General features: G+C 46.5%; 1 protein-coding gene across 1 annotated transcript in view; it reads right to left on the bottom strand.

The window, feature by feature from the left end:
- Positions 1 to 24,819, bottom strand: part of ZNF592 (zinc finger protein 592) — a 43,704-nt gene extending 18,885 nt beyond the window's left edge. Inside the window, exons 1-2 of the mRNA XM_070761960.1 lie at positions 24,724 to 24,819; positions 8,848 to 11,212 (exon numbers count right to left, since the gene is read on the bottom strand). Coding sequence (XP_070618061.1) covers positions 8,848 to 11,205 — 2,358 coding nt within the window. The 5' untranslated portion in view covers positions 11,206 to 11,212; positions 24,724 to 24,819. The remainder of the gene's footprint in view (positions 1 to 8,847; positions 11,213 to 24,723) is intronic.
- Between the last annotated feature and the right edge of the window lie 439 nt (positions 24,820 to 25,258).

Here is a 25,258-nt window from a genome sequence, read left to right as displayed (position 1 = left end):
AACATAGAAACATAGAAGTCTGACGGCAGAAAAAGACCTCATGGTCCATCTAGTCTGCCCTTATACTATTTCCTGTATTTTATCTTAAAATAGGCGTTGATTGCTTACCTGAACGCCTCTTCTCGTACGGTGAGTGGGTACAGCAGTCACATGGGTTGCTCCTGTCCAATCCGTTGGAACTGAGCCTAGTATTAAAAAAGACTGCTGGATCCGCCCCTTCCCCAGAATTCGCGAATCCATAGACTAGGCTCAGTAGTGAAGCTCTTTAATGTTCAACTCTCATGTGTTATAAGAAAATAGAATAGAAGGTAAAGAAGACCACACAAAGGGAGGGAAGTGACTGCTGTACCCACTCACCGTACGAGAAGAGGCGTTCAGGTAAGCAATCAATGCCTATTCTCCGTACTGAAGGAGTGGGTCCAGCAGTCACATGGGACATACCCAAGAGATAGGTCCCTAGGGTGGGAGTACATTGCTATCGTGAGAGATAACGGATTGGAGTACTCTTCTGCCGAAGGCAGCGTCCGCTGATGCGTACGAATCGTTGATGAAGGAATTTGGCGAGGCCCAAGTGGCTGCTTTGCAGACTTCTTCCAACGGAGCCTGAGTCGCCCAAGCGGCAGATGTGGCAGCACTTCTGGTGGAATGCGCTGTAATATTCCTTGGAATGGAAAGGGAAGCTGTCTCGTAGGCCTTAGAGATGGTCCCTCTGATCCAACGACCTATTACTGTAGAAGACACTCTGGATCCCAAGGATCTGGGATGGTAGGCTATGAAGAGTGCTTCAGACCTCCGGATGGATCTTGTGCGTTGGATATAAACCTTTAGCGCTCTAGTGAGATCCAGAGTGTGCCATCTAGTTGCCAGGGGATGCTCTCGTTGGAGGCAGAAGGAAGGTAATATGATATCCTGAGATCTGTGGGACATGGAACTGACCTTTGGTAGAAAGGTGGGGTCCAGTCGCAGAACCACCTTGTCCTGGTGAAACTGACAAAGGTCCTGTCTGATAGAAAGGGCTGCCAACTCAGATATGCGTCGGGCGGATGTAATCGCCACCAGGAATGCTACCTTGAAGGATAGGTACCTGAGGGACGCAGAGATCAGGGGTTCGTAAGGTGCCTGAGTAAGAGAGTGGAGAACCCGTGGCAAGTCCCAGGTGAGATATCTGTGGATCTTAGAAGGCCTGAGGTTGGCCACTCCTCTTAGAAATTCTTGGATTTCTGGAAGGGAGCGGAGGGGCTGCCTGCGAGGCCCCGCCAAGACGGAAGAGATGGCGGCCAGGTGTCGGCGGATGGTGCTGGTAGAGAGGCCTTGGTGGGAGCCTTTCATGAGGAAGGTGATTATCCTGTGGATGGGAAGACACAGGGGAGATAAGCCCTCCTGCAAGCACCACTGATGGAATTTGGACCAAGTATGGTCGTAGATCCGGTTGGTAGACCCTCTTCTAGACTTCAGGATGAATTCCACTGTGTCCGGGTCATACCCTCGCAGGTCTAAGTCCCTCCGGATAATAACCAGGCGGTGAGGTGGAACCACTCTGGGTCTGGATGGAAGGAGGCCCCCTGTCGCAACATATCCTCCGAAACGGGGAGTCGCCAGGGGTCCTGGACGGACATTGTTGGAGGTCCGCGAACCAGGGCCTGCGAGGCCAGTGAGGGGCAATCAGAATTACTCGGGCCTTCTCCAGGAGGATTTTGTTAATCACGTCTGGCAGAATTGGAATTGGAGGGAAGGCATACAATAGACCTGGAGGCCAATAATTCAATGGATTAATACTTGCACCAGGACCTCCAGGCCAAAGGATTAGAAGAATCCACAAGCGGCCGCAGGAATCGTAACCGGCAAAACCGCCGGGGGAAAAACGAAACTGCAACTTCTCCAAGGAAAAAAGCCGAGCCGCAAACGGCTGGCGCTATTAGTGCAAGTAAATAATAATGATAAAACAAATCTTACTACTTTTGAAGAAAAGGATCGAAGGGAAGGTGTTAGTATGTTGAACGAGCTATCACAATACAACCGCAGGATATGCGAACTGAGCGAATTCTGGGGAAGGGGCGGATCCAGCAGTCTTTTTTAATACTAGGCTCAGTTCCAACGGATTGGACAGGAGCAACCCATGTGACTGCTGGACCCACTCCTTCAGTACGGAGAATGGATATATGTTTATCCCAGGCATGTTTAAATTCAGTTACTGTACTGTGGATTTACCAACCACGTCTGCTGGAAGTTTGTTCCAAGGATCTACTACTCTTTCAGTCAAATCATATTTTCTCATGTTGCTTCTGATCTTTCCCCCAACTAACTTCAGATTGTGTCCCCTTGTTCTTGTGTTCACTTTCCTATTAAAAACACTTCCCTCCTGGACCTTATTTAACCCTTTAACCTATTTAAATGTTTCGATCATGTCCCCCCTTTTCCTTCTGTCCTCCAGACTATACAGATGGAGTTCATGAAGTCTTTCCTGATACGTTTTATGCTTAAGACCTTCCACCATTCTTGCAAGGCCATTTAAAACCAGTCTTTGTTAAAAAACAACAACAATGGCATCTTCTTCCACATGTGGTGGTAAATCCACTAATGGTTATAAGAGATAATAGAAACAAAGATAGAATTCTTATAGAAATTGTTCTTATTGGGAATAACAAAAAAGCAATACAGTAAAGCTGAAAAATATCTAATATTACATATTACGACTGCGCCCAGAATTACCTTCATCCAATATTGGAAAAATACAGAAACCCCCTCAGAAAAATCAGTAATTAATAAAATATATAATTGTTCTCAAATGGACAAACTGACGATGGAATTAAGGGGCCAAAAAGATTCCGAGTATCGTGAAATATGGGCAAATAGAAATAAAAAGATCACAAAAGATATAGAAACATAGAAGTCTGACGGCAGAAAAAGACCTCCTGGTCCATCTAGTCTGCTCTTATACTATTTCCTGTATTTTATCTTACAATGGATATATGTTTATCCCAGGCATGTTTAAATTCAGTTCCTGTGGATTTATCAACCACAGTATATAAAAATTAGTAAAATAAAGAATATAAACATGTAAATATGAATGACTTGAGTAGGGATTTTGTGATTGTATGATATAATACAAATATTACTGTAATTAATTGATATGTATATCATTACAGGATTTAATGAAATATCTAGCAATGCAGAAATACGGAATGTTTGCTGATATAATTTTTTTTATTGTTTTAATTTTTGGTTGCTATTTATTTGTCTGTTTCAAAATACATTTGAAAGCCAATAATTTCTTTAAATAAATAAATAAAATAAAATAAAATCAGTCTTTGCACCAACAGAAGGGTCGCCAATGAATGCTCCAGCTCCCAAAACTTCGCCAGAGGAAACATTAAAAGCCATTTGGACGCAAGAAGAGGCAGAGATAAGAGAGGAAGGGAAACAACGGAAGAAAATGTGGGAGGGAAACAACTTTCAAGGCCGGAGCTTGTAAGAATCTGGAGCTTCCCAGATGTGGGAGCCTCCCAGGAGGGAGGAGGAAGACGAAAGACAGATGTTCTGCTACTCTGGAGATCAGATGTACTGTAGTTCTATTTCAACACGCCCTCTGCATTTTCCCATAAAGCTGCAATAAATGTCAGGCCTGGGGGAACAAAATACAGTGATCCCTCGATTATCGCGAGGGTTCCGTTCCAAGACCCCTCGCGATAATCGATTTTTCGCGATGTAGGGTTGCGGAAGTAAAAACACCATCTGCGCATGCGCGCCCTTTTTTCATGGCCGCGCATGCGCAGATGGTGGAGTTTGCGTGGGCGGCGGGGAAGACCCAGGGAAGGTTCCTTCGGTCCGCCCAGCAGCTGATCTGCTCGGCAGCGCAGCAGCAGCGAGCAGACGAAGATCAGGGTTTCCCCCGCCGCCCACACGCAAAGGGGAAACCCCGATTCGGCTCCTCGCTGCGCTGCCGAGCAGATCAGCTGCTGGGCGGGCCGAAGGAACCTTCCCTGGGTCTATCTCGCTGATGCCCCCGCCCGCCCGCTCCGCCCGCCGCCCACCCCACCAGCAAGAGGGGGAGAGATAGAGAAAGAGAGAGAAGGAAAGAAAGAAATGAGAGAGGGAGGAAGAGAGTGTGAGAGAGGAAGAAGCAAGATAGAGAAAGAGAGAGAGAAAGAAAGATGAGAAAGGAAGGAAGAGAGTGACGTCATCGGGTGGGAAAAAATCGCGATACAGCGTTTCGCGAAGAACGAGATCGCGAAAATCGAGGGATCACTGTAGTCTATTCCTAATTGTTCTCTTAACCATTTAAATGAAGATCTATGAAGACCCCCTTAAATAAACATAGAAACCTAGAAGACTGACGGCAGAAAAAGACCTCATGGTCCATCTAGTCTGCCCTTATACTATTTCCTGTATTTTATCTTACAATGGATATATGTTTATCCCAGGCATGTTTAAATTCAGTGACTGTGGATTTACCAACAACGTCTGCTGGAAGTTTGTTCCAAGGATCTACTACTCTTTCAGTCAAATAATATTTTCTCATGTTGCTTTTGATCTTTCCCCCAACTAACTTCAGATTGTGTCCCCTTGTTCTTGTGTTCACTTTCCTATTAAAAATACTTCCCTCCTGGAACTTATTTAACCCTTTGACATATTTAAATGTTTCGATCCTGTCCCCCCTTTTCCTTCTGTCCTCCAGACTATACAGATTGAGTTCATGAAGTCTTTCCTGATACATTTTATGCTTAAGACCTTCCGCCATTCTTGTAGCCCGTCTTTGGACCTGTTCAATTTTGTCAATATCGTTGTTGTTGTTGTTGTTGTTGTCAAAAATGGGTGAGCAGTGTGGTCTAGCTATGCAGCCAAGCATCCTACTTGCTTTTCCTACCGCCCGACCACAATGCTCACCCATTTTGACAACAACAACAACAACGATGATGATGCCAAAATTATTTGGGACTTTCGAATTCAAACTGATAGGGTTTCGGAACAGAATACATCGGACCGCACAATTGTGAAAAAGAAAAAAGTGTGGATCATTGATGTTGCAATGCCAGGTGACAGTCGAATTGATAAGAAACAACAACAAAAAAACCCCGTAGCTGATATCAGGATCTTAAAATCGAACTATGATGACTCTGGCATAAACCAGTACAGGTGGTCCCAGTGGTGATTGGCACACTGGGTGCTGTGCCAAGAGACCTCAGCCGGCATTTGAAAACAATAAACATTGACAAAATCATGACCAGTCAGTTGCGAAAGGCCATCGTACTTAGATCTGCGTGCATCACACGAAAATACATCACACAGTCCTAGACGCTTGGGAAGTGTTCGACTTGTGATATTGTGATACAAAATCCAGCATATCAATCTCGTTTGCTGTGTTTCACTTGTTTTTGTGAATAAATAAATAAATAAATAAATATGATGATGATGAAATAATAATAATAATAATAATTATTATTATTATTTCGCAAATTACTCAAGACCCACCTATATCGCCAGGCATGGGGGAACTGAGACACCCTGCCCCCAGGCTTTTATATTTTATGTTTGGTATGTATGCGTTGTATGGTTTTAAATTGCTGGGGTTTTAGATATGTTTTATTTTAATATTAGGTTTGTTTCACTGTTATATTGTTTCTATTACTGTTGTGAGCCGCCCTGATTCTTCGGAGAGGGGCGGCATACAAATCTAATAAATAATAATAATAATAATAATAATAATAATAATAATAATAATAATAATAATACATCACACAGTCCTACTACATCACACAGTCCTAGGTGCTTGGGAAGCACCCGACTGGTGATAAAATATGAAATTCAGCATAGTGATCTTGTTTGCTGTGTTATATTGATGATGATAATCATCATTATCATTAATTTAATAATAACAATTATTATTATTATTATTATTATTATCATTATTATCATTATTATCATTATACAAATGTACTGATTTAATACACAGGTCTTCCAAATGAATGTGCCAGAAAAGTTTTAAGCAGCTTCGCTCCATTAGGAGTGCTCCTTTCTCAGTGTCTTACAGGTAGTCCTCAATTTACAACAGGCAATGGAGCCCAACATTTCTCTTCCCAAGTGAGACATTGGTTAGATTAATTTTGCCCCATCTTACGGCCTTTCTTCCCTCAGTTGTTAAGTGATTCACTGCAGTTAGTCACACGGCGGAAGGAAGGAAGGAAGGAAGGAGGAAAGGAAAGAGGGAGGAAGGGAAGAATGGAAGGGAGGAGGGAGAGGAGGGAGGGAAGGAAGGAAGGAAGGGAGAAAGAGTTGAAACAGGAAAGGAAAGAAGGAAAGGACGAAAGATAAAAGGAGGGAAGGGGCAGGGAGAAGGAAGAAAAAAGGAAGGAAGGAAGGAGGAAAGGAAAGGAAAGGAAAGAGGGAGGAAGGGAAGAATGGAAGGGAGGAGGGAGAGGAGGGAGGGAAAGAAGGAACGAACGAACGAAGGAGAAAGAGTTGAAACAGGGAAGGAAAGAAGGAAAGGACGAAAGATAAAAGGGGGAAGGGGCAGGGAGAAGGAAGAAAAAAGGAAGGAAGGAGGAAAGGAAAGAGGGAGGAAGGGAAGAATGGAAGGGAGGAGGGAGAGGAGGGAGGGAAGGAAGGAAGGAGAAAGAGTTGAAACAGGGAAGGAAAGAAGGAAAAGACGAAAGATAAAAGGGGGGAAGGGGCAGGGAGAAGGAAGAAAAAAGGAAGGAAGGAAGGAAGGAAGGAAGGAAGGAAGGAAGGAAGGAAGGAAGGAAGGAAGGAAGGAAGGAAGAGGTGGCCCTTGGACATCCGTTTCAATAACCAATCACCAGTGAAGTGATGCTCTTGCTAGCATCGCATCCCTGGAGTTCCTTGTGCTGCATTTACCAATGGGACGGTTGACAGGTAGCCTCCCCTGGGAGGAAGACAGGCGAGCTTTGATCAGAATTATTATTATTATTATTACTATTTATTAGATTTGTATGCCGCCCCTCTATCTCCGAAGGCAGAATTTGGATTGTTCGCTAACAACCCACTTGGCTGTTAACACTTCTTTTAGCCCTTGCTGTCCTTTTAACCTCACGGGTACACATTTCTGAAGAATCACAACACAGGCGCTTGCCTCTTCCCGTAAACGACGGCGTCTCGCAGCCGATTAGCCTCAGCGAGACCACAATTATCATACGCAACGGTCTTCCAAGCAGGCTACGCAGGCAGAGAAAAAGGAGTTGCATGCACACAAGCTACACCCACCCCCCACCCCAATTATTATTTTCTTTTTGCACAGCTAATAGACGGCCGAGGTTGGCTTTCAAGGTGCACCAGCGGAGGCAAAACTCAGCCTGAACAGGAAATTGGTTATTAAGCCATCGGAACCGTCGTTTGAAGGTTTTCGCTGAAAGGAAGCAAACAAATGCAAAGAAGGGGCCAACTCACAACAATCTTGACAAACCGTACAACTGACAACTCGAGGGTGGGTGGGGCTGCTGATTTGTGTCGGCTGTAGTTCTTGGGGGGGGGGGGGGGGGGGGGGGCTTTAGCTGGGAGAGCTGCCAGTGTTTTTTTCAGGAGCATCGGACCTCCGACGTGCCTTCCATTGTGGGTTAACATTAACCCCCTCCCTTGTTTCAGGCTGCTGTGATTGAAGCGAGGTTTCGAATGGCAGAATGATGGTTCTGAACCCGGCATTAATCCCCCTAACCCAGTGTTTCCCAACCTTGGCAACTTGAACATAGAAACATAGAAACATAGAAGATTGACGGCAGAAAAAGACCTCATGGTCCATCTAGTCTGCCCTTATACTATTTTCTGTATTTTATCTTAGGATGGATATATGTTTATCCCAGGCATGTTTAAATTCAGTTACTGTGGATTTATCTACCACGTCTGCTGGAAGTTTGTTCCAAGGATCTACTACTCTTTCAGTAAAATAATATTTGGACTTCAACTCCCAGAATTCCCCAGCTGGCTGGTCAGCAATGGGTTCAAATGTGTGACAATTGCAGGGTCCTGGAGTAATGTTATATAATCTTTTGTGACCTTTTGGTGAGTATTATAGACCAGTGTTTCCCAACCTTGGCAACTTGAAGATATCTGGACTTCAACTCCCAGAATTCTGGGAGTTGAAGTCCAAATATCTTCAAGTTGCCAAGGTTGGGAAACACTGTTATAGACTAATTCTGCCCACTGCCAGGAGTTTGATTCTGACTAGCTCAAGGTTGACCCTTCCCTTCCCATTCCTTTCTTCCCTCCTTGCTTTGCTTCCTTCCTTCCTCCCTCCCGTTCCTTTCTTTCCTCCCTCCCTCTCCTTCCTTCCCCTTCTTTTCTTCTCTACCTCCCTTCTTTCCCTTCCTTTCTTCCCTCCCTCCCTCCCATTCCTTCCTTCCCTTCCTTCCTCCCTCCTTTGCTTCCTTCCTTTCTTTCCCCTCCTTCCTTCCTTCCTTTCTCCCAACTTAGCAATAGCACTTACACAACTATACCACTTCATAGTGCTTTACCATGCTCTCTGGGCAGTTTACAACGCCAGCCTTTTGCCCCCCAACAATCTGGGTCTGCATTTCACTGACATCGGAAGGATGGAAGGCTGAGTCAAGCTTTGATCCGGTGAGACTCGAACTGCCGAACAGCTGGCAGTCAGCAGCCGAAAGCAACACTGCATTCTACCCACTGCGCCACCCACACAGCTGTTGCCCGTAAAAGCAGCAAGACCGATGGTAAAACGAGGCAAAATCCACTTAACGAATGTGCCACCCAGCGACCGAAATTTCAGACTCAATTGCGGTCGTAAGTCGAGAACTACCTGCGTGTGCTGGAAATACCATCCTGGTGATTAGAAACCAGAATGGACAGGAATTAACTCGCGAGCCCCCGAAGGTGACTTACCAGGCCCTCATTATCGTCCGATGTCTTCTGATAATGGGCTGCCAGGGCCACGTAGTCCAAGGCCTGTTTATTACATTCAAAACACTTTAATCCATAACGAATGAGTCTCAAAGGGTCTGTGTACAGAGGCAGGGCCGGCTGGGCAGCGCCGGTGCTGCCCGCCCCGCTCCCCGTGGCCGCGCAGGTCTTCTGGGGCAGGGAGGACAACCGCGAGGCGGGCGGGCTCGACGAGGCCGGCGAAGTGGCCGGGTAGGGCGAGAACATTTGGTCAGCGTGGATGGGCTTCATGAAGAGCTGCGAACACTGCATGATGAAGCCTTTGCTCTTGTGATCCCGGGCGTGCTTGAGCAGGCTGCACTTGTTGAAGAAGAGCAGCGTGGCCGCACACTGGGTGCACACCACTTCGATGTGGACGCTCCTCCGGCCGTAATGTTGCATCAGGCTTTTCTCTAAGGCAAAGGAATCCCCGCATTCCAGGCAGCCGTAGCCGGATGCCGGGACGTGAATACTGCTCTCGACGGGAGGGCTGAGGTTGGGCGTGTAGATTGGCACTGGGTTGGCGCCGTGCAACACTTTGTTGAACGCCTCGACCACCAGCGGGGAGGTCTTCTTCACCTGCTGCACCAGCGGCACTGTCACCTGGGTCAGCTGGGGCTGGCCGCGCCGCTGGATGGAGGACCTGGCGGCCACCGAGGCGGCAACGCTGTGGGGCACCAGGTTGAGATTGGCCAGGTGCACGGCTTTGGGGAGGAGGCTGGCGGGGTTGCAGGCCTGCGCCGCGGGCACTGGCGACTGGTTTTTGTTCGGCGGCTGCCCCGCTGGGCCGACTTTCGCCGTCTCGCTGTTGGCCGAGTGCGACACAGCAGGGATGCCGCTGAAGGGAATGTCTGAAATCGAAGGGTTGGTTTGGGGGGTGGCTAAATTTGGTTCCGGGGGGCTTTCTTTTGCAAAATCCTTGCCCGTCTCTGCTTCCAAAGAGGGCGCTTCCGGAGAAGGGAAGGATTCGACTATTGTGTCGTCCGCAGGCGAACCTTGAGGCGACTTGCTCAGGTCGTCTGCTTCGGCCACGATTCTCGTGACCATCCTTTTAATTTCCCCCGAAGAGGTTTTGATGGTCTTGATCCGGACTTTGGGAATGGCCGGTGGGGAGCCGGTGCCCACCGAAGGGGACCCTTTGCCGCTGCTGTCGCTGCACACGCTCTGGGGAGAGTCGGGTGTCTTGTTGACCTTCCTCGCTATTTCCAGAGGGCTTCTGGGGCTCTTGGGCGATTTGGGCATTTTGGGGCTCCCCTTCGGGCCGTCCTTCAAGGTGGCGGGAGGCTCTCTGGTCACGTTCGCCTGCTCTTCATTGGGGACGCCCGCCACTTTTTTGGCCTGGAGGGCGACCAGGGCAGCGACACAAGAGGACAGCTTGGAGTGAGCGGGCTTCAGACGCTGGCGAGGCGGGACGGAGGAAGAGAAGGCCACCTCGGGCGCAGGGCCTTTCCCTTCCTCCAAGTTATTGCCATGGAAGTTGGCAAGAGGAAGCCCTTCACCAAAGGAACCGGGGGTTTCCGCGAGATCTTTTTCAGCCCCGTCGCATTTCTCTGGGCTCTTCTCATGTTCCCTCTTGGCACCAACCTCAGCTCTGTTCTCCTGGAGGCTGTGTAGGTCGATCTTTGGGTCTCTTTTACAATATTGATCAAACATACTCAGCTCCGGTTCGGGCAGTTTCTTACTTAAGAGGTCTAGCAGCGATGGGCCGGTGGATATGAACCGACTGAATTCCGGCTCCGGCAGGGTCCTACTGAGCAAATCTAACACGGACGATCCCGACGGGATATACATGGGGTGGGGTGGGAAATAAGGAGTTTGGGCAAGTTTAGGTTTGTCTACAATACTGTTTTCTTTGAGGACGTCGTCCGGCTCCGGGCTGGAGATGGGACTGAACTGACTAAAAGTGGGTAAGGGCTCCGGTTTGGCTTGCTCCGTCTTCTCCGGGTAATTCCTCAAGCCGTCCCCGTTGACAAAGGCCGAATCGAACTTCCTATAGCCGTGAGTCTCCAGAGGCGCCTCCGAGCCACGGAATCCGTTGTGCAACAGGCCCGGTGCGAGGTGGTTGCCATCCTTTTCGGCCTCGAAGGACTCCTGGCGACAGGTGTTTTTTACAATGACACTCACGACGGGAACGTCGGAAGCCGGAGGGGCGGCGTGGGACAAGGCGGCGTTTTCGTCTATGCCGATGCCTGTCTGCTTGAGGTGGTTGTCGTTCTCCTCGCCGGCTGTCTGGATGCCTTCCTTGGCGTCGAGGCTGGTTGGGTCAGGAATGTCGAAAGCAGCCAGAAGGTCGTCGAAGTCAGGAGTTTTCATGTCCCCCATGTTGAAACTAGAAATAATAATTTGAAAAAAGGCCATCAGAAGCAACACTGGGAATGAACACTTCCTATAAATTCAGGTAGTCCTTGACTTACAACCGTTCCTTAAGTGACCGTTTGGAGTTATAAGGGCACTGAAGAAAGTGACATATTATATTATATTATATTATATTATATTATATTATATTATATTATATTATATTATATTATATTTGTATGCCGCCCCTCTCCGAAGACTCGGGGCAGCTCAAAGCATATAATATAAAACAATAAATACAAAGACAAATCTAATTAATTAAAAACTACATAAGCTAAAATCCTGATATATTAAAAATCAAACAAACAAATTCAAACCACAGCCATACATCACATTTATTGGCACGGAGGGGGCCAAGATCTAATTGCCCAAGCCTGGCAGCATAAGTGAGTTTTAAGGCCCTTACAGAAGGCAAGGAGGGTGGGGGCAGTGCGAATCTCCAGGAGGAGCTGATTCCATAGGGCCGGTGCCCCCACAGAGAAGGCTCTTCTCCTAGGTCCCACCAGCCAACATGACTGATGGGACCCTGAGGAGGCCAACTCTGTGGGACCTGACTGGACGCTGGGATTCGTGCGGCAGAAGGCGGTCTTGGAGGTAATCTGGTCCTATGCCATGTAGGGCTTTACAGGTCATAACCAACACTTTGAATTGTGCCTGGAAACTAATCAGCAGCCAATGCAGACTGCGGAGTGTTGGTGTGACATGGGCACATTGTTAGCACCTGGTTAGGGCTGGAAAGGAATTCGGAGCAAGTTAGAGCAATGAAAAAACCCTGCAAAGGCTTAGGGCTTGGAAAACATTGTTTGCAGAGAGTAACAATGAAAGAGCCTGCAAGGTAAGAGATGGGAAGATTGTTAGCAGCTACTTAGGACTGGGGGGGAAAAAGCTACATCCAGAGTATAAAATGCACCCTAATTATCAGTTTCTTATTGTTGTGGTTAGCTCTGGCCCTGCTCCTGCCCCAAGGACTGTGGATGTGGGGGAGACATCCACATGCTGCAGGCCTGTTTTGCCCCCCCGGTGGAATCTGCTGATGAAGGCTCCTCTGACCAAGAAGACATGAGTGACAGGGAGGAGGAGAGTGTGGCAGACAGCTCAGAAGGAGATCAATTATCTAGCTCCTCCTTGGATTCAGAACAAGAGTTAATGATACAGCCACGCATGCGGAGAGCGATGCATAGGCAGCAACAACTGAGAGATTATTATCAAAGAAAATGAGGCCACCTGTGGTTGGGTGGGGCTGGGGTGATTAGTGAGGCTGCTATAAAGAGCAGCCTGTGGGTTTGGCCATTGTGGAGGATTATCTGTTCGTTGTGTTTCGTGACTGCTTTACTGACTTTGACCTTTTGTGTGCTGATTTCCCCCAGCTTTGAAACTAAACCAGAGCAAAGTGTGTTTCACTTGGTGAAAGAAGAAGGACTGTGAATTGCCACACAGCTGCAAGCTAAGTATCACAGAACTGATAAGGGACTTGTACAAATTACCAGTTTGTTTGGAGACGAGGGCTCTTTGCTATACCAAAAGAGGGCTTGGTTTAAGTGAATTTCCATTGTAAAGAACATTGTTTTGAATTTTCAAACGTGTGTGTGTCTGAAATTTGTACCTGTGAATTTTTGGGAGAAGTCTACCAGAGAGCCCGACAGAACACCGGATACCGTCCAGATTTGCCAGCCTTCAATCCCTGTAACTGCTAGCAGGCAGGGCTATTAGCGTTAAAAGTCCTGGTTTAGGGAGAATTGCTTCCACCCTTCAGACTGTGTTTTAGGGAAACTAACTGCCTCTGTCTTGTAATCGGAGAACGAAGATGATAAAATCCCAACTGTACCAACTGTTGACTACTCCCCATATCCTGCAGGGCTATAATGTAGTTTGTTTACTGTTGGTTTAACATGCACATTAAAACCTGCTTCGTTAGAGGCTCCAGATTCCAGGCTACTAAAGCTTGAACTCCGCCACAATAAAAATGGTTTTATTCGGCAGCGTTTTTCCAAGCTAGACAGCTTTTAAAATGGGGTGGATTTCAACTCCCCAGAATTTGAAGCGGTATATAAATATAAATCCTAATGCGATTGATATTATATAGAGATAAAGAATTGTATTCAGGGGGAGAAGCAACTTGAGAACTGGACAAATGCACTAAATCAGTAGAAAATAAATAAATAGAAAAAGTGCAGAGAAAACTGACAAAGATGATTAGGGGATTAGAAGCTAAAACACATGAAGAACTACTAAACAAATAATTCCCTCAACACTGTCAGACTTTCTACTAAATCTGCACTTCTATTCTACTAGTTTTTCTCATCATTCCTTTCACCCATTTCCTCCCATGTTGACTGTATGACTGTAACTTGTTGCTTATATCCTAAGATTTTTATTAATATTGCTTCTTCATTGCTTATTTGACCCCTGTGACAATCATTAAGTGTCGTACCACATGATTCTTGACAAATGTATATTTTATTTTATGGACGCTGAGGGCATATGCACCAAGACAAATTCCTTGTGTGTCCAATCACACTTGGCCAATAAAAAATTCTATTCTATTCTATTCTATTTTAACAGTTGCAAGCCCTACATGGCAGTGGACCAGAATACCTCCGGAACCGCCTTCTACCGCACAAATCCCAGCGGCCGATAAGGCCCTACAGAGTTGGCCTTCTTCGGGTCCCGTCGGCCAAACAGTGTCGTTTGGCGGGCCCCAGGGGAAGAGCCTTCTCTGTGGCGGCCCCGGCCCTCTGGAATCAACTCCCCCCGGAGATTAGAACAGCTCCCGCCCACCTTATCTTTCGCAAATTACTCAAGAGCCATCTATATTGCCAGGCATGGGGGAATTGAGACATCTCCTCTAGGCTTTTATATTTTATGTTTTTGGTATGTATGTGTTGCATGGGTTTTAAATTGTCGGGGTTTTATATATTGTTCTCTTTTAATGTTAGATTTGTTGCAATATTATATTGTTTTTGATTGTTGTTGTGAGCCAGCCCGAGTCTTCGGAGAGGGGCGGCATACAAATCTAATAAATAATAATAATAATAATAATAATAATAATAATAATAATAATAATAATAATAATAATAGAACTGGGCATGGCTAGTTTAATGAAAAGAAGGACCAGGGGAGATATGATAGCAGCCTTCCAATATCTCAAACGTTGCCACAAAGAAGGGGGAGTCAAGCTATTCTCCAAAGCACCTGAGGGTAGAACAAGAAGCAATGGGTGGAAACTAAACAAGGAGAGAAGCAACTTAAAACTAAGGAGAAATTTCCTGACAGTTAGAACAATTAATCAGTGGAAAAGAAGTTGCCTGCAGAAGTTGTGAATGCTCCAACACTTGGAGAACCATCTGTCTGAAGTAGTGTAGGGTTTCCTTCCCAAGCAAGGGGTTGGGCTAGAAGACCTCTAAGGTCCCTTCCAACTCTCTTGTTATTATTATTATTATTATTTTCTTCCAGTTTAATCCCCCTGCCCTGCCCAGTTTCCTATCATTATCCTGCACGGCTCTTCTGCCGTCTCTGTTTCCTGCTGGTGCAGTCGGCAACTTTTCCGTCGCCGGTTTGGGCCCAAAGTGAAGGGACTGAAGAAATCAAAGCGTGCACAGACTTTTGGCAGTTGGGCCCAAGCCAGGAGGGAAACGCAGCCAAAATCTGCATCGGAGCAAACTCCCTTTCGGCTGCCAGAGGGTTGTGAAACAATGGGGACGCTTGATCTCCCCCAGGGGTTGCGTACGCAAAACAAAACGAGTCAAAAAAATATATATTTCGGTCCCGGGTGGTGCACAGTACAAAGGTCTTGAAGAGCCGGCCAGCCTCTCTGACCTTCCGTCCAGAACGGTCAACGCTGACCGCCCACAGGAACAAGGAAGTCTTCCATTTCCTTGCTGCAAAGTTCACCAGGCGCTTGGGACGGGGTGCTTATGGTTTCACTTCATGCCAGGCGCTCACTAAACAATCTGGACTGGGTTTTAAAAATTAAAAAGACAGGCAGAAAGAAAGGAAACAGGGAGGGAGGGAGGAAATGAGATCTCGGCGTTGTTCCTGACGGGGGAGAGCGAGAGGGAGAGCTTTAAACTTTCGCTTGTTTTGAAATTTTCATTATCGCCGCTAACCCAGCGGCAATATCTCCTGGAGGCCCAAGGAAGACCTTTTCCCCCAGGCTAATGAGTGAGAAAGCAAGACTTAAACCTGAGCACGCTGCAGGGGACGGTGACAGCAATTTGAAGCTCCCGTCCTTCTGCCTCTCACATTTCATTTACTGGGGTTTTTTTAAATAAAAAATCCCGCAATTGCTAATCTTGTCATTAGTATGGGAGGTAATGCAGCTTTTATGGTAATATCAGAAAGACTGAGGACTGCCCCTCACCCACCAGACTCCAGGTTGGTTGCTGCAGATGGGGAAAAAAAAAACCCCAAACACCAGAACCTGAATCTGAACAAATGAACAAAGCCAGCTGGGTGACTTTGGGGGCCTGCCTCCCTTTCTCTCTCTCTTAGCCCAAGCCACCTCTCAGGGTTGTTGTGGTGGGGAAGATCGGAGGAGGGAAGTCGGTTGCGTATGTTCACCATCTTGGGGAACATCTTGTAAAAGGCAGGGTAGGGATGGATAAATGAGATTCCAAGTCTGCACCACTTAACCATTTTGATTTCATGGATCCCAATGGCGATTACTATATTTCTGAACAGGCACAAATGCAACTGGGCTCTAACCCACTCGTGTATTGTATGCATGTACTGTATGCATGCATGTATGTATGTATGTATCTCTTATTTATTATTTATTTATTTATTGGACTTATATGCCACCCCACTTCGGGGACTCTCTCTCCCTCCCTATCAAAGGATGTCTGTCTGTCTGTCTATCTACCTATCTATTCCATCCATCCATCTGCCCGCCCATCCATCCATCCATCCATCCATCCATCCATCCATCCATCCATCCATCCATCCATCCATCTGTATATCTATCTATCTATCTATCTATCTATCTATCTATCTATCTATCTATCTATCTATCTATCTATCTATCTGTATATCTATCTATCTGTATATCTATCTATCTATCTATCTATCTATCTATCTATCTATCCATCTAGATGTATGTATATCTATCTATCTATCTATCTATCTATCTATCTATCTATCTATCTATCTATCTACCTACCTACCTACCTACCATCTATCCATCCATCCATCCATCCATCCATCCATCCATCTATCTATCTGCCCTGAGTATGTATGTATGTATGTATGTACCGGTATGTATGTATGTATGTATGTATGTATGTATGTATGTATGTATGTATATTCCTCCCCCTTCAATTCCTGATCCTGCCTTTTGCCATCAACAGGCAGGTGGCCTGCTCCCCCCCCCCCTTCCTGATCCTGATTGTGGGAGGAAAAGTTGTCCAAATTTGCACAGATACTTGGAAGATCACCCTCTGTTATGCCATCGGGTTGGAGGAGTAATGCCTCATTAAAAAACCTTGGTGCAGCTGGACCGTCTGGTAGCACCTTGTAAGGGCCCCTTTTCAAGGTTACCCAACACAGTCAATGGTTTTGAAGGCGGAAGAGGGCTCTGCAGCATCCCAATGGTAGATGAAGAGGCAAAACTATCTTCTGGGACGGTGGTTCTCAACCTTCCTAATGCTGCAAACTTTTAATACAGTCCCGGATGTTGCATGACCCCCAACCAATGCACCACACAAATACACACAGATACATATACACTGCATAATCCTGTACTGTACTGTATACCCATATCCTGCACTGTATATTGCACGGAACGTTTCCTAAATTCTGAAATTGAGGAGGGGAAATTAATCTGCCTAAAGTTACCTACCTAGTTGGCTACCTAGTGAGTCTCACCCTTTCACTAAGCCATATTTACAGTGTTTGTCTGTTTGATTTTAGCTTAGCATGTTGTGTCAACCAAGATATGCAGAATCACAGGGCTGGAAGGGGACCTTGGGGGTTTTCTAGTCTAACCCCTTGATCAAGCAGGAGAATCTTTCTTTCTTTCTTTCTTTCTTTCTTTCTTTCTTTCTTTCTTTCTTTCTTTCTTTCTTTCTTTCTTTATTGGATTTGTATGCCACCCCTCTCCGTGAACTCGGGGCGACTAACAACAGTGGTAAAAACAACATGTGCTGAAATAGCATGTGTGCATGGTATTTCTCATGCGCCAGTGCCCATGCCCATAATTCAATGCCTGGGGAAGGTGAAAACAGCTTCTGATTTTTCCCCCCAACTCACCTCAGATTGTGTCCCCTTGTTCTTGTGTTCACTTTCCTATTAAAAATACTTCCCTCCTGAATCTTATTTAACCCTTTAACATATTTAAATGTTTTTATCATGTCTCCCCTTTTCCTTCTGTCCTCCAGACTATACAGATTGAGTTCATGAAGTCTTTCCTGATACGTTTGATGCTTAAGACCTTCCACCATTTTTGTAGCCCGTCTTTGGACCCCGTTCAATTTTATCAATATCTTTTTGTAGGTGAGGTCTCCAGAACTGAACACAGCATTCCAAATGGAGTCTCACCATCGCTCTATACAGCGGGATCACAATCTTCTGTCCCCAAGACTACACATATTGAGTTCATTGAGTCTTTCCTGATAAGTTTTATGCTTCCACCATTTTTGCAGCCGGTCTTTGGACCCTGTTCAATGTGATCAATATCTTTTTGTAGGTGAGGTCTCCAGAACTGAACACAGCATTCCAAATGGGGTCTCACCAGCGCTCTAAGTGATCTTCTCTTTCTGATTGTGTTCACATAACGCTTAAGATTTTATAAGCACAACTTGATGAACAGGCCATAATGGGCTTGCACGTTACACACTAATCCATAATGGGTGATTTCAACAGCAGCCTAACCTCCCCAAAAAATCCAACCACATTATAGCTCACTATTTGCGTGTGAACCCCAAACATTACGGTTTGCCAATTTCCTCCCCCAACAACACAAAGCCCAAAAAATACAACAAATCTTATCCAGAAAGTAGGCTGAAAACATGAAAAGCCCTGCCTAGTGAAGGACTGCTTTGCGGTAGATAATATTTTATCAACACAAATTCAAGGTTAAAATCATAAACAGGAGAAACATTCCTTGTTCAGAAGACTTTCGGATCTATTTTTAAAGCTGAATTCACCAGCAGCCAAGAGTATCCTAGTGAAGATATTTCCTTGAACTTTTCCCCTATCCTTCCCTTTTGTTGGATTCAGATCTGTTTTGGTTCAACATGCTGTGTGAGTCAACCATTGTGTTCCCAAACTGTGGTTTATGGCTTCCTGTAATCATGATAGCTTGTTCCATAAACCATTGCTTGCCTTGGTAGATAAAAAGGGGCAGCGTATTTTAGACCAAGGTTGTTCTGCTGCGTGTAAGGAGTCTATCTTCATGTGACAATCACATGAACATTGAGATAATGCCACCTGGCTAAAGTTGAACACATTTATTTGGTCTACCGATGAAGGGGTAAACTGCTTGGAAACTCAACAAACAATTCCTTTGACTACTCCACACACACACACACACACACACACACACACACACAGACACCAAATAGCGATATAAATATAAGTCCCTGTGCTTTAATCTACTTATTTGAGCACAAGGAACATTTAGAAGAATTAATCGGTGGAACAACTTGCCACCAGAAGTTGTGGTGCTCCAACACTGGAGGTTTTAAGGATAGACTGGACAATCATTTGTCTGAAATGGAGAGGGTTTCATGCTTGAAGACTAGAAGACCACCAAGGTCCCTTCCAATTCTGTTATTCTATTAACACGTATAAAACTCTACTAGAAGATCTAGTAGACTAGAAGACCTCCAAGGTCCCTTCCAATTCTGTTATTCTATCAACACATATAAAACTCTACTTTATTATTTATTAGAACTTAATCCCTCTTTTATTACTTTATAAGTAACTCAAGGAGGTGAACATACCTAATATTCCTTTCTCCTCCTACTTTCCCCACAACTCCTGTAAGGTAGGTTGGGTTGAGAAAGGTACTGGCCCAAAGTCTTTGTTATATTCTGCTGCACGAATCCTAGCGACCGGTTAGGTCCCACAGAGTGGGTCTTCTCCGGGTCCCGTCAACTAAACAATGCCGCTTGGCGGGACCCAGGGGAAGAGCCTTCTCTGTGGCGGCCCCAGCCCATTGGAACCAACTCCCCCAGAGATTAGAATTGCCCCCACCCTCCTTGCCTTTTGTAAGCTACTTAAAACCCACCTCTGCCGCTAGGCATGGGGGAATTGAGATGCTCTTTCCCCCTGGATCTTTACAATTTCATGTATGGTATGTCTGTATGTATGTTTGGTTTTTTTATATTAATGGGGTTTTTAATCATTTTTAGTATTTATTGGATTATTATTGTACATTGTTTTATTGCTGTTGTTAGCCGTCCCGAGTCTCCGGAGAGGGGCGGCATACAAATCCAATAAATAAATAAATAATAAATAAATAAAGTGACCCTGCCAATTGTTTTATGCCTAAAACGGGGTTAGAACTCATCGTTTCCTGGTTTCTTAATCAGTACAATGAGGTCATGAGTTCCCAAACTGTGGTTCAGCTGCAGACAATCTAAGCCTCATATACATCCTTACCTACGATTGATATCGCACATACTGGGATAATATAATGAAGATACCTAACATAGACTAATAATAGGTCCTATGGCCGTGATGGCGAACCTATGGTACGTGTGCTATAGGTGGCACGCAGAGCCCTCTTTGCAGGCACATGAACCATCATCCTTCTCATCTCCACCACTCATGTGCAGGCTGGCCACTGATTTTTGGCCCCCTTCTGGACTTCTGGGAGGCCTGTTTTTCGCCCTCCCGAGGCTCGACTACTGCAATGCTCTCTACATGGGGCTAACTTTGGAGAGTGTTCGGAAACTTCAACTCGTCCAAAATGAAGCCGCGCGAGCAGTTTTAGGCCTTCCAAGACATACCCATATCTCGTCATCACTCCGTGGTCTGCATTGGCTACCAATCTGTTTCCGGACACAATTCAAAGTGTTGGTTATGACCTATAAAGCACTATATGGCATAGGATCAAACTATAAAGCCCTTCATGGCACTGGGCCAGAATATCTCAGGGACCGCCTTCTGCCGCATGAATCCCAGCGGCCAGTTAGGTCCCACAGAGTGGGTCTTCTCCGGGGCCCGTCAACCAAACAATGTCGCTTGGCGGGACCCAGAGGAAGAGCCTTTTCTGTGGCGGCCCTGACCCTCTGGAATCAACTCCCCCCCAGAGATTAGAATTGCCCCCACCCTCCTTGCCTTTCATAAGCTGCTTAAAACCCACCTTTGCCGCCAGGCATGGGGGAACTAAGATACACTTTCCCCCTAGGCCTTCACAATTTTATGAATGGTATGTTTGTATGTATGATTGGTTTTTATATACAGTAATGGGTTTTTAACTATTTTTTTTAGTATTGGATTTTGTTGTACTGTTTTACTGCTGTTGTTAGCCGCCCCGAGTCTGCGAAGAGGGGCGGCATACAAATCCAATAAATAATAATAATAATAATCTCCAAGGCCGCCTTCTGCCGCATGAATCCCAGCGTCCAGTGAGGTCCCACAGAGTTGGTCACCTTAGGGTCCTGTTGACCAAACAATGCCAGCTTGGTGGGACCTAGGGGAAGAGCCTTCTCTGTAGGGGCCCCATCCCTCTGGAATCAGCTCCCCCCCCCCGGAGATTCGCATTGCCTCCACCCTCCTCACCTTCCGAAAGAGTTTAAAAACTCATCTTTACCGCTAGGTCTGGGGTTATTAGATCTTCCCCCCGACCAATGAATGTTTAGTATGATTGTTGAATGAATGGTAATGATAGTTTTTAATTAGAATTTTAAAGATTGTTTTTAATGTACTATTAATTGGATTGTTATTACTGTTTTTCTGTTTTTTGCACATGCTGTGAGCCGCCCAGAGTCCTCGGAGAGGGGCGGTATACAAATCCAATTAAATCTAAATCCTTGAGAGGGTGAAAATGACCTTCCCCAGGTTTCGAGGGGGCAGGACATATGGGTGGGGGGGAATCACAGGCGAATTGCATTATGGGTCCCGGCACACACCTGCGCGCACTTTCAGCACGTGATGAAAAAAATGTTATCCACCACTGTCCTGAGCTGTGTGCAAATGCATTGAGCTAAGAAAACAGTGGTTCATTTCAACGGCCAGAAGGGGAAAAAATAAAGGGAAACCCAGCACTATTTAAAAGATTTCATATTCCATCAGATCTAACCGATCCTTCTGCGGAAATACAAGTAACTTTGAGCAGATTTCAGCCAGGGGAGGGGAGGGAGGTTGGCATCTTCCAAGCTATTTTCTACTAGTTAATGTGAAAAGCTTTGCAGTCTGTGAACTGAGGTCCATTACATAACAACTTCCTTTTATGGGGGAGGCAGGGGGGGAAAAAATCACAATTATCATGGTCTCTTGTTACTCTGCTAAGCCCACATAAACATTAAGAGACTGCAGCTCTTAAAACGCCAGGCACTAAATCGGAAGGAGTATTTACTATGAGCAGGAAGAGAGAAAACAGTTTAATAAAAGATGACTTGGGTCAAAAAACAAAACAGGGGGAGGAGAACAAGCCGAATATGGACAGCTCCCCTGGGATTTCCTCTGTAGGGCTGGATGGGGCATGATTTTCTTTGGCCAAATCTGCCTTGCCCAGTGCCAGTTTGGGTGGCCTAAAAAGACCATTGGAACAGTGGGTACCATCGGTATGCCTCGTTGCCCCCCAAATGAGCCAATGCCATTTGCAAACTGTTCTTGATCTTCTGCAGATAGCAGGACTTTAAGGGCAGGGGAAGCAAGTCATGTGAATTTTGTTGTGTGAGTATTATTATTGTTGTTGTTATTATTATTATTATTAATTAGATGATTAGAGAGAGCTGTAAAAGCACTCTGAAGTGGTATATAAGTGTAAATGCTATTGCTATTTATTTATATTTACACAGCCAGCCAGCCGAGTGAGTGTGATACCAGTAATAATAATAATAATAATAATAATAATAATAATAATAATAATAATTTATTAGACTTCTATGTTTCTATGACTTGTATGCCGCCCTTCTCCAAAGACTCGGATATTGTGTATATGCATACATAACCTAAAAAGAGCCCTGCTGAATCGGGCCAAAGCCCATGGTGTCCAGCCTTCTGTCTCACACAGTGTCCCACCAATTGTCCATGAGGATCTTGAGCAGAAAGAGAAGGCAAGACCCTCCCTTTCCCTCGACCCCCAACAAATGGGACCCAAGGGAACCCTGCCTGCCTCAACCAAGATAGAGGCGGCACTTGGACATACAATGACAATAAAGTATTTACAAGAGCTGGAGGTAGTGCAGTGGTTAGAGTGCAGCACTGCAGGCTACTTTGGTTAACTGCTAGATGTAGTTCAAGCAGTTCAAATCTCACCACCGGCTCAAGGTTGACTCAGCCTTCCATCCTTCCGAGGTGAGTAAAAAGAGGACCCAGATTGTTGGGGGCAAGAGGTTGATTCTGTAAACAGCTTAGAGAGGGCTGTAAAAGCACTCTGAAGCAGTATATAAGTGTAAATGCTATTGCTAAGGCCCAGGGGAAGAGCCTTCTCTGTGGCGGCCCCGGCCCTCTGCAACCAACTCCCCCCAGAGATCAGAATTGCCCCCACCCTCCTTGCCTTTCATAAGCTCCTTAAAACCCACCTCTGTTGTCAGGCATGGGGGAATTGAGATATACCTTCCCCCTAGGCCTATACAATTTATGCATGGTATGTTTGTGTGTATGCTTGGTTTTTAATAAGGGTTTTTAGTAATTTAAATATTAGATTTGTTATATGCTGTTTTTTATTATTGTTGTTAGCCGCCCCGAGTCTACGGAGAGGGGCGGCATACAAATCTAATAAATAAATAAATATTTACACAGCCGGCCAGCCGAGTGAGTGTGATACCAGGGAAGAGTGGCAGGAGAAGAGGCTGCCATGCAATACACACACACTCACACACACACAAAGAGGGGTTGCAAACAAGAGGTCCTGATTAGAAATGCATTTCAGCATTGGCGGCGGAGTACCCGTGGTAAGGAATCTAGTGAGGATGATGGCCAGGAGGGACCGGCAAGGAGGAGGAGGAGGAGTAGAAACATAGAAACATGGAAACATAGAAGTCTGACGGCAGAAAAAGACCTCATGGTCCATCTAGTCTGCCCTTATACTATTTCCTGTATTTTATCTTACAGTGGATATGTTTATCCCAGGCATGTTTAAATTCAGTTACTGTGGATTTACCAACCACGTCTGCTGGAAGTTTGTTCCAAGGATCTACTACTCTTTCAGTAAAATAATATTTTCTCATGTTGCCTTTGATCTTTCCCCCAACTAACTTCAGATTGTGTCCCCTTGTTCTTGTGTTCACTTTCCTATTAAAAGAGTAGTGCACTAGCGTGCCTTCCGCCCCCCCTCCTAATGTTTCCCTTTTACTAGTACCACGTGTATAAATAGTATTATATACCTTTGTATATCACCAATACGTGCTTGACAAAACAAACAAACAAAACAAAACAAAATAAAATAAGGATGATGGCAAAATAGGAAAGTGAACCCAAGAACAAGGGGGCACAATCTGAGGTGAGTTGTGAGAAAGATCAGAAGCAATATGAGGAGAAAATATTATTTCCCTGAAAGAGTAGTAGATGCTTGGAACAAACTTCCAGCAGAGGTGGTTGGCAACTGAATTGAAACATGCCTGGGATAAACACAGATCCATCCTAAGATAAAATACAGGAAATAATATAAGGGCAGACTAGATGGACCAGGAGGTCTTTTTCTGCTGTCAATCTTCTATGTTTCTATGGCCAGGAGGGACCTGCGAGGAGGAGGAGGAGTGCAGCAAAGTGCCTTCCCTCCCCTGTCCTAATGTTTCGCTTTCACTAGTATCATATCATTATATACCTTTGTGTACCACCAATACAAAACAAATAAATAAAATAAATAAGGAGGAGGAGGAGAAGAGCAGCAGGAAGAAATGGGGCATCCCTGAGCCTGGCAGCTGCCACCAAAGTTGGCGCAGGTCTCGCATAAGCACCAGCCGGGCACGAATGCCAGCCTGGCTGCAGGACGACGCTACTAGATGGGGGGGGGTCCCATATATTGGGGTGGGGGGCTTGCAGAGGCGGATAGCGCCCAGGAAGGAGGGCCAGGCCTCCCGCAAGGACCCCCAGCTGGGGCAGAGGCGACCCAGGAGGGTGGGCAGCGAGGCCGCCTCTGCCAACCTGGTTCAGGCCCACCAACGCCCCGGGCCCGCCTGGGGGAGTCCCTGCCAGGCGTCCCTCTCGTTGCCAGCCCCCCGAGGCCGAGCGCTCCGCCGCGGGGCTGGGCTGCCCAAGCAGCCGGGCTGCCCCGCGGAGGGCCCCTAAGAGCCGTCACCCCGGGAGGCTGTCCCTCCGCCGCCGCCAGCCCTTCCCGGCCTCAGTCCCCCGAGCCGCCCGCCCCGCACTTACCGACCGGGCTGGTCCGCCGCGGGCTCCGCCGCCGCCCGGGCCCGCTCAGGCCTCACCCAGCAGCGCCGGGCAGCGACCGCCTCAACATGGCGGCGGCGGGCGCGGGAGGGGCGGGCGCGGGGTAGGGGCGGGGCCTACCCTGGCCAGGACGAGGCCGCTCGCCTCAGGGACGCCTCAGCTGCCTCGCTCGGTGGATCGGTCGATCGATGGATCGATTTCTCTCTCTCTCTCTCACACACACACACACACGCAGGCGGGGCCCACTCCTTCCCTCCCCCGGGTGCCTCACGTGTGGGTGTGACCCCCCTCCTTTCCGCAGGAACCTCCTCCCTCCGCGGTGCGGCCTGAGGAAATTTGGGAGCCCGGGGACTGGCCCAGGTTGAGGAGGCCGCATGGGGAGTGGGGGGTCTTGCGCCTCGGCTTCGTCCGGCCTGGCGTGGCGTGGTGTGGTGTGAAAGGCCTGGCCTGGCAGGCATGGTATGGAATGGGATGGCAGGTATGGCATGGCCCTGACTGGCATAGTAGGTATGGCATT

The sequence above is a fragment of the Erythrolamprus reginae genome, chromosome 10 (assembly GCF_031021105.1).
Source record: "Erythrolamprus reginae isolate rEryReg1 chromosome 10, rEryReg1.hap1, whole genome shotgun sequence".
NCBI classification, from domain to species: domain Eukaryota; kingdom Metazoa; phylum Chordata; class Lepidosauria; order Squamata; family Dipsadidae; genus Erythrolamprus; species Erythrolamprus reginae.
Note: the sequence above shows the minus strand (reverse complement) of the source record. Positions and strands in the feature narration are given on the sequence as shown.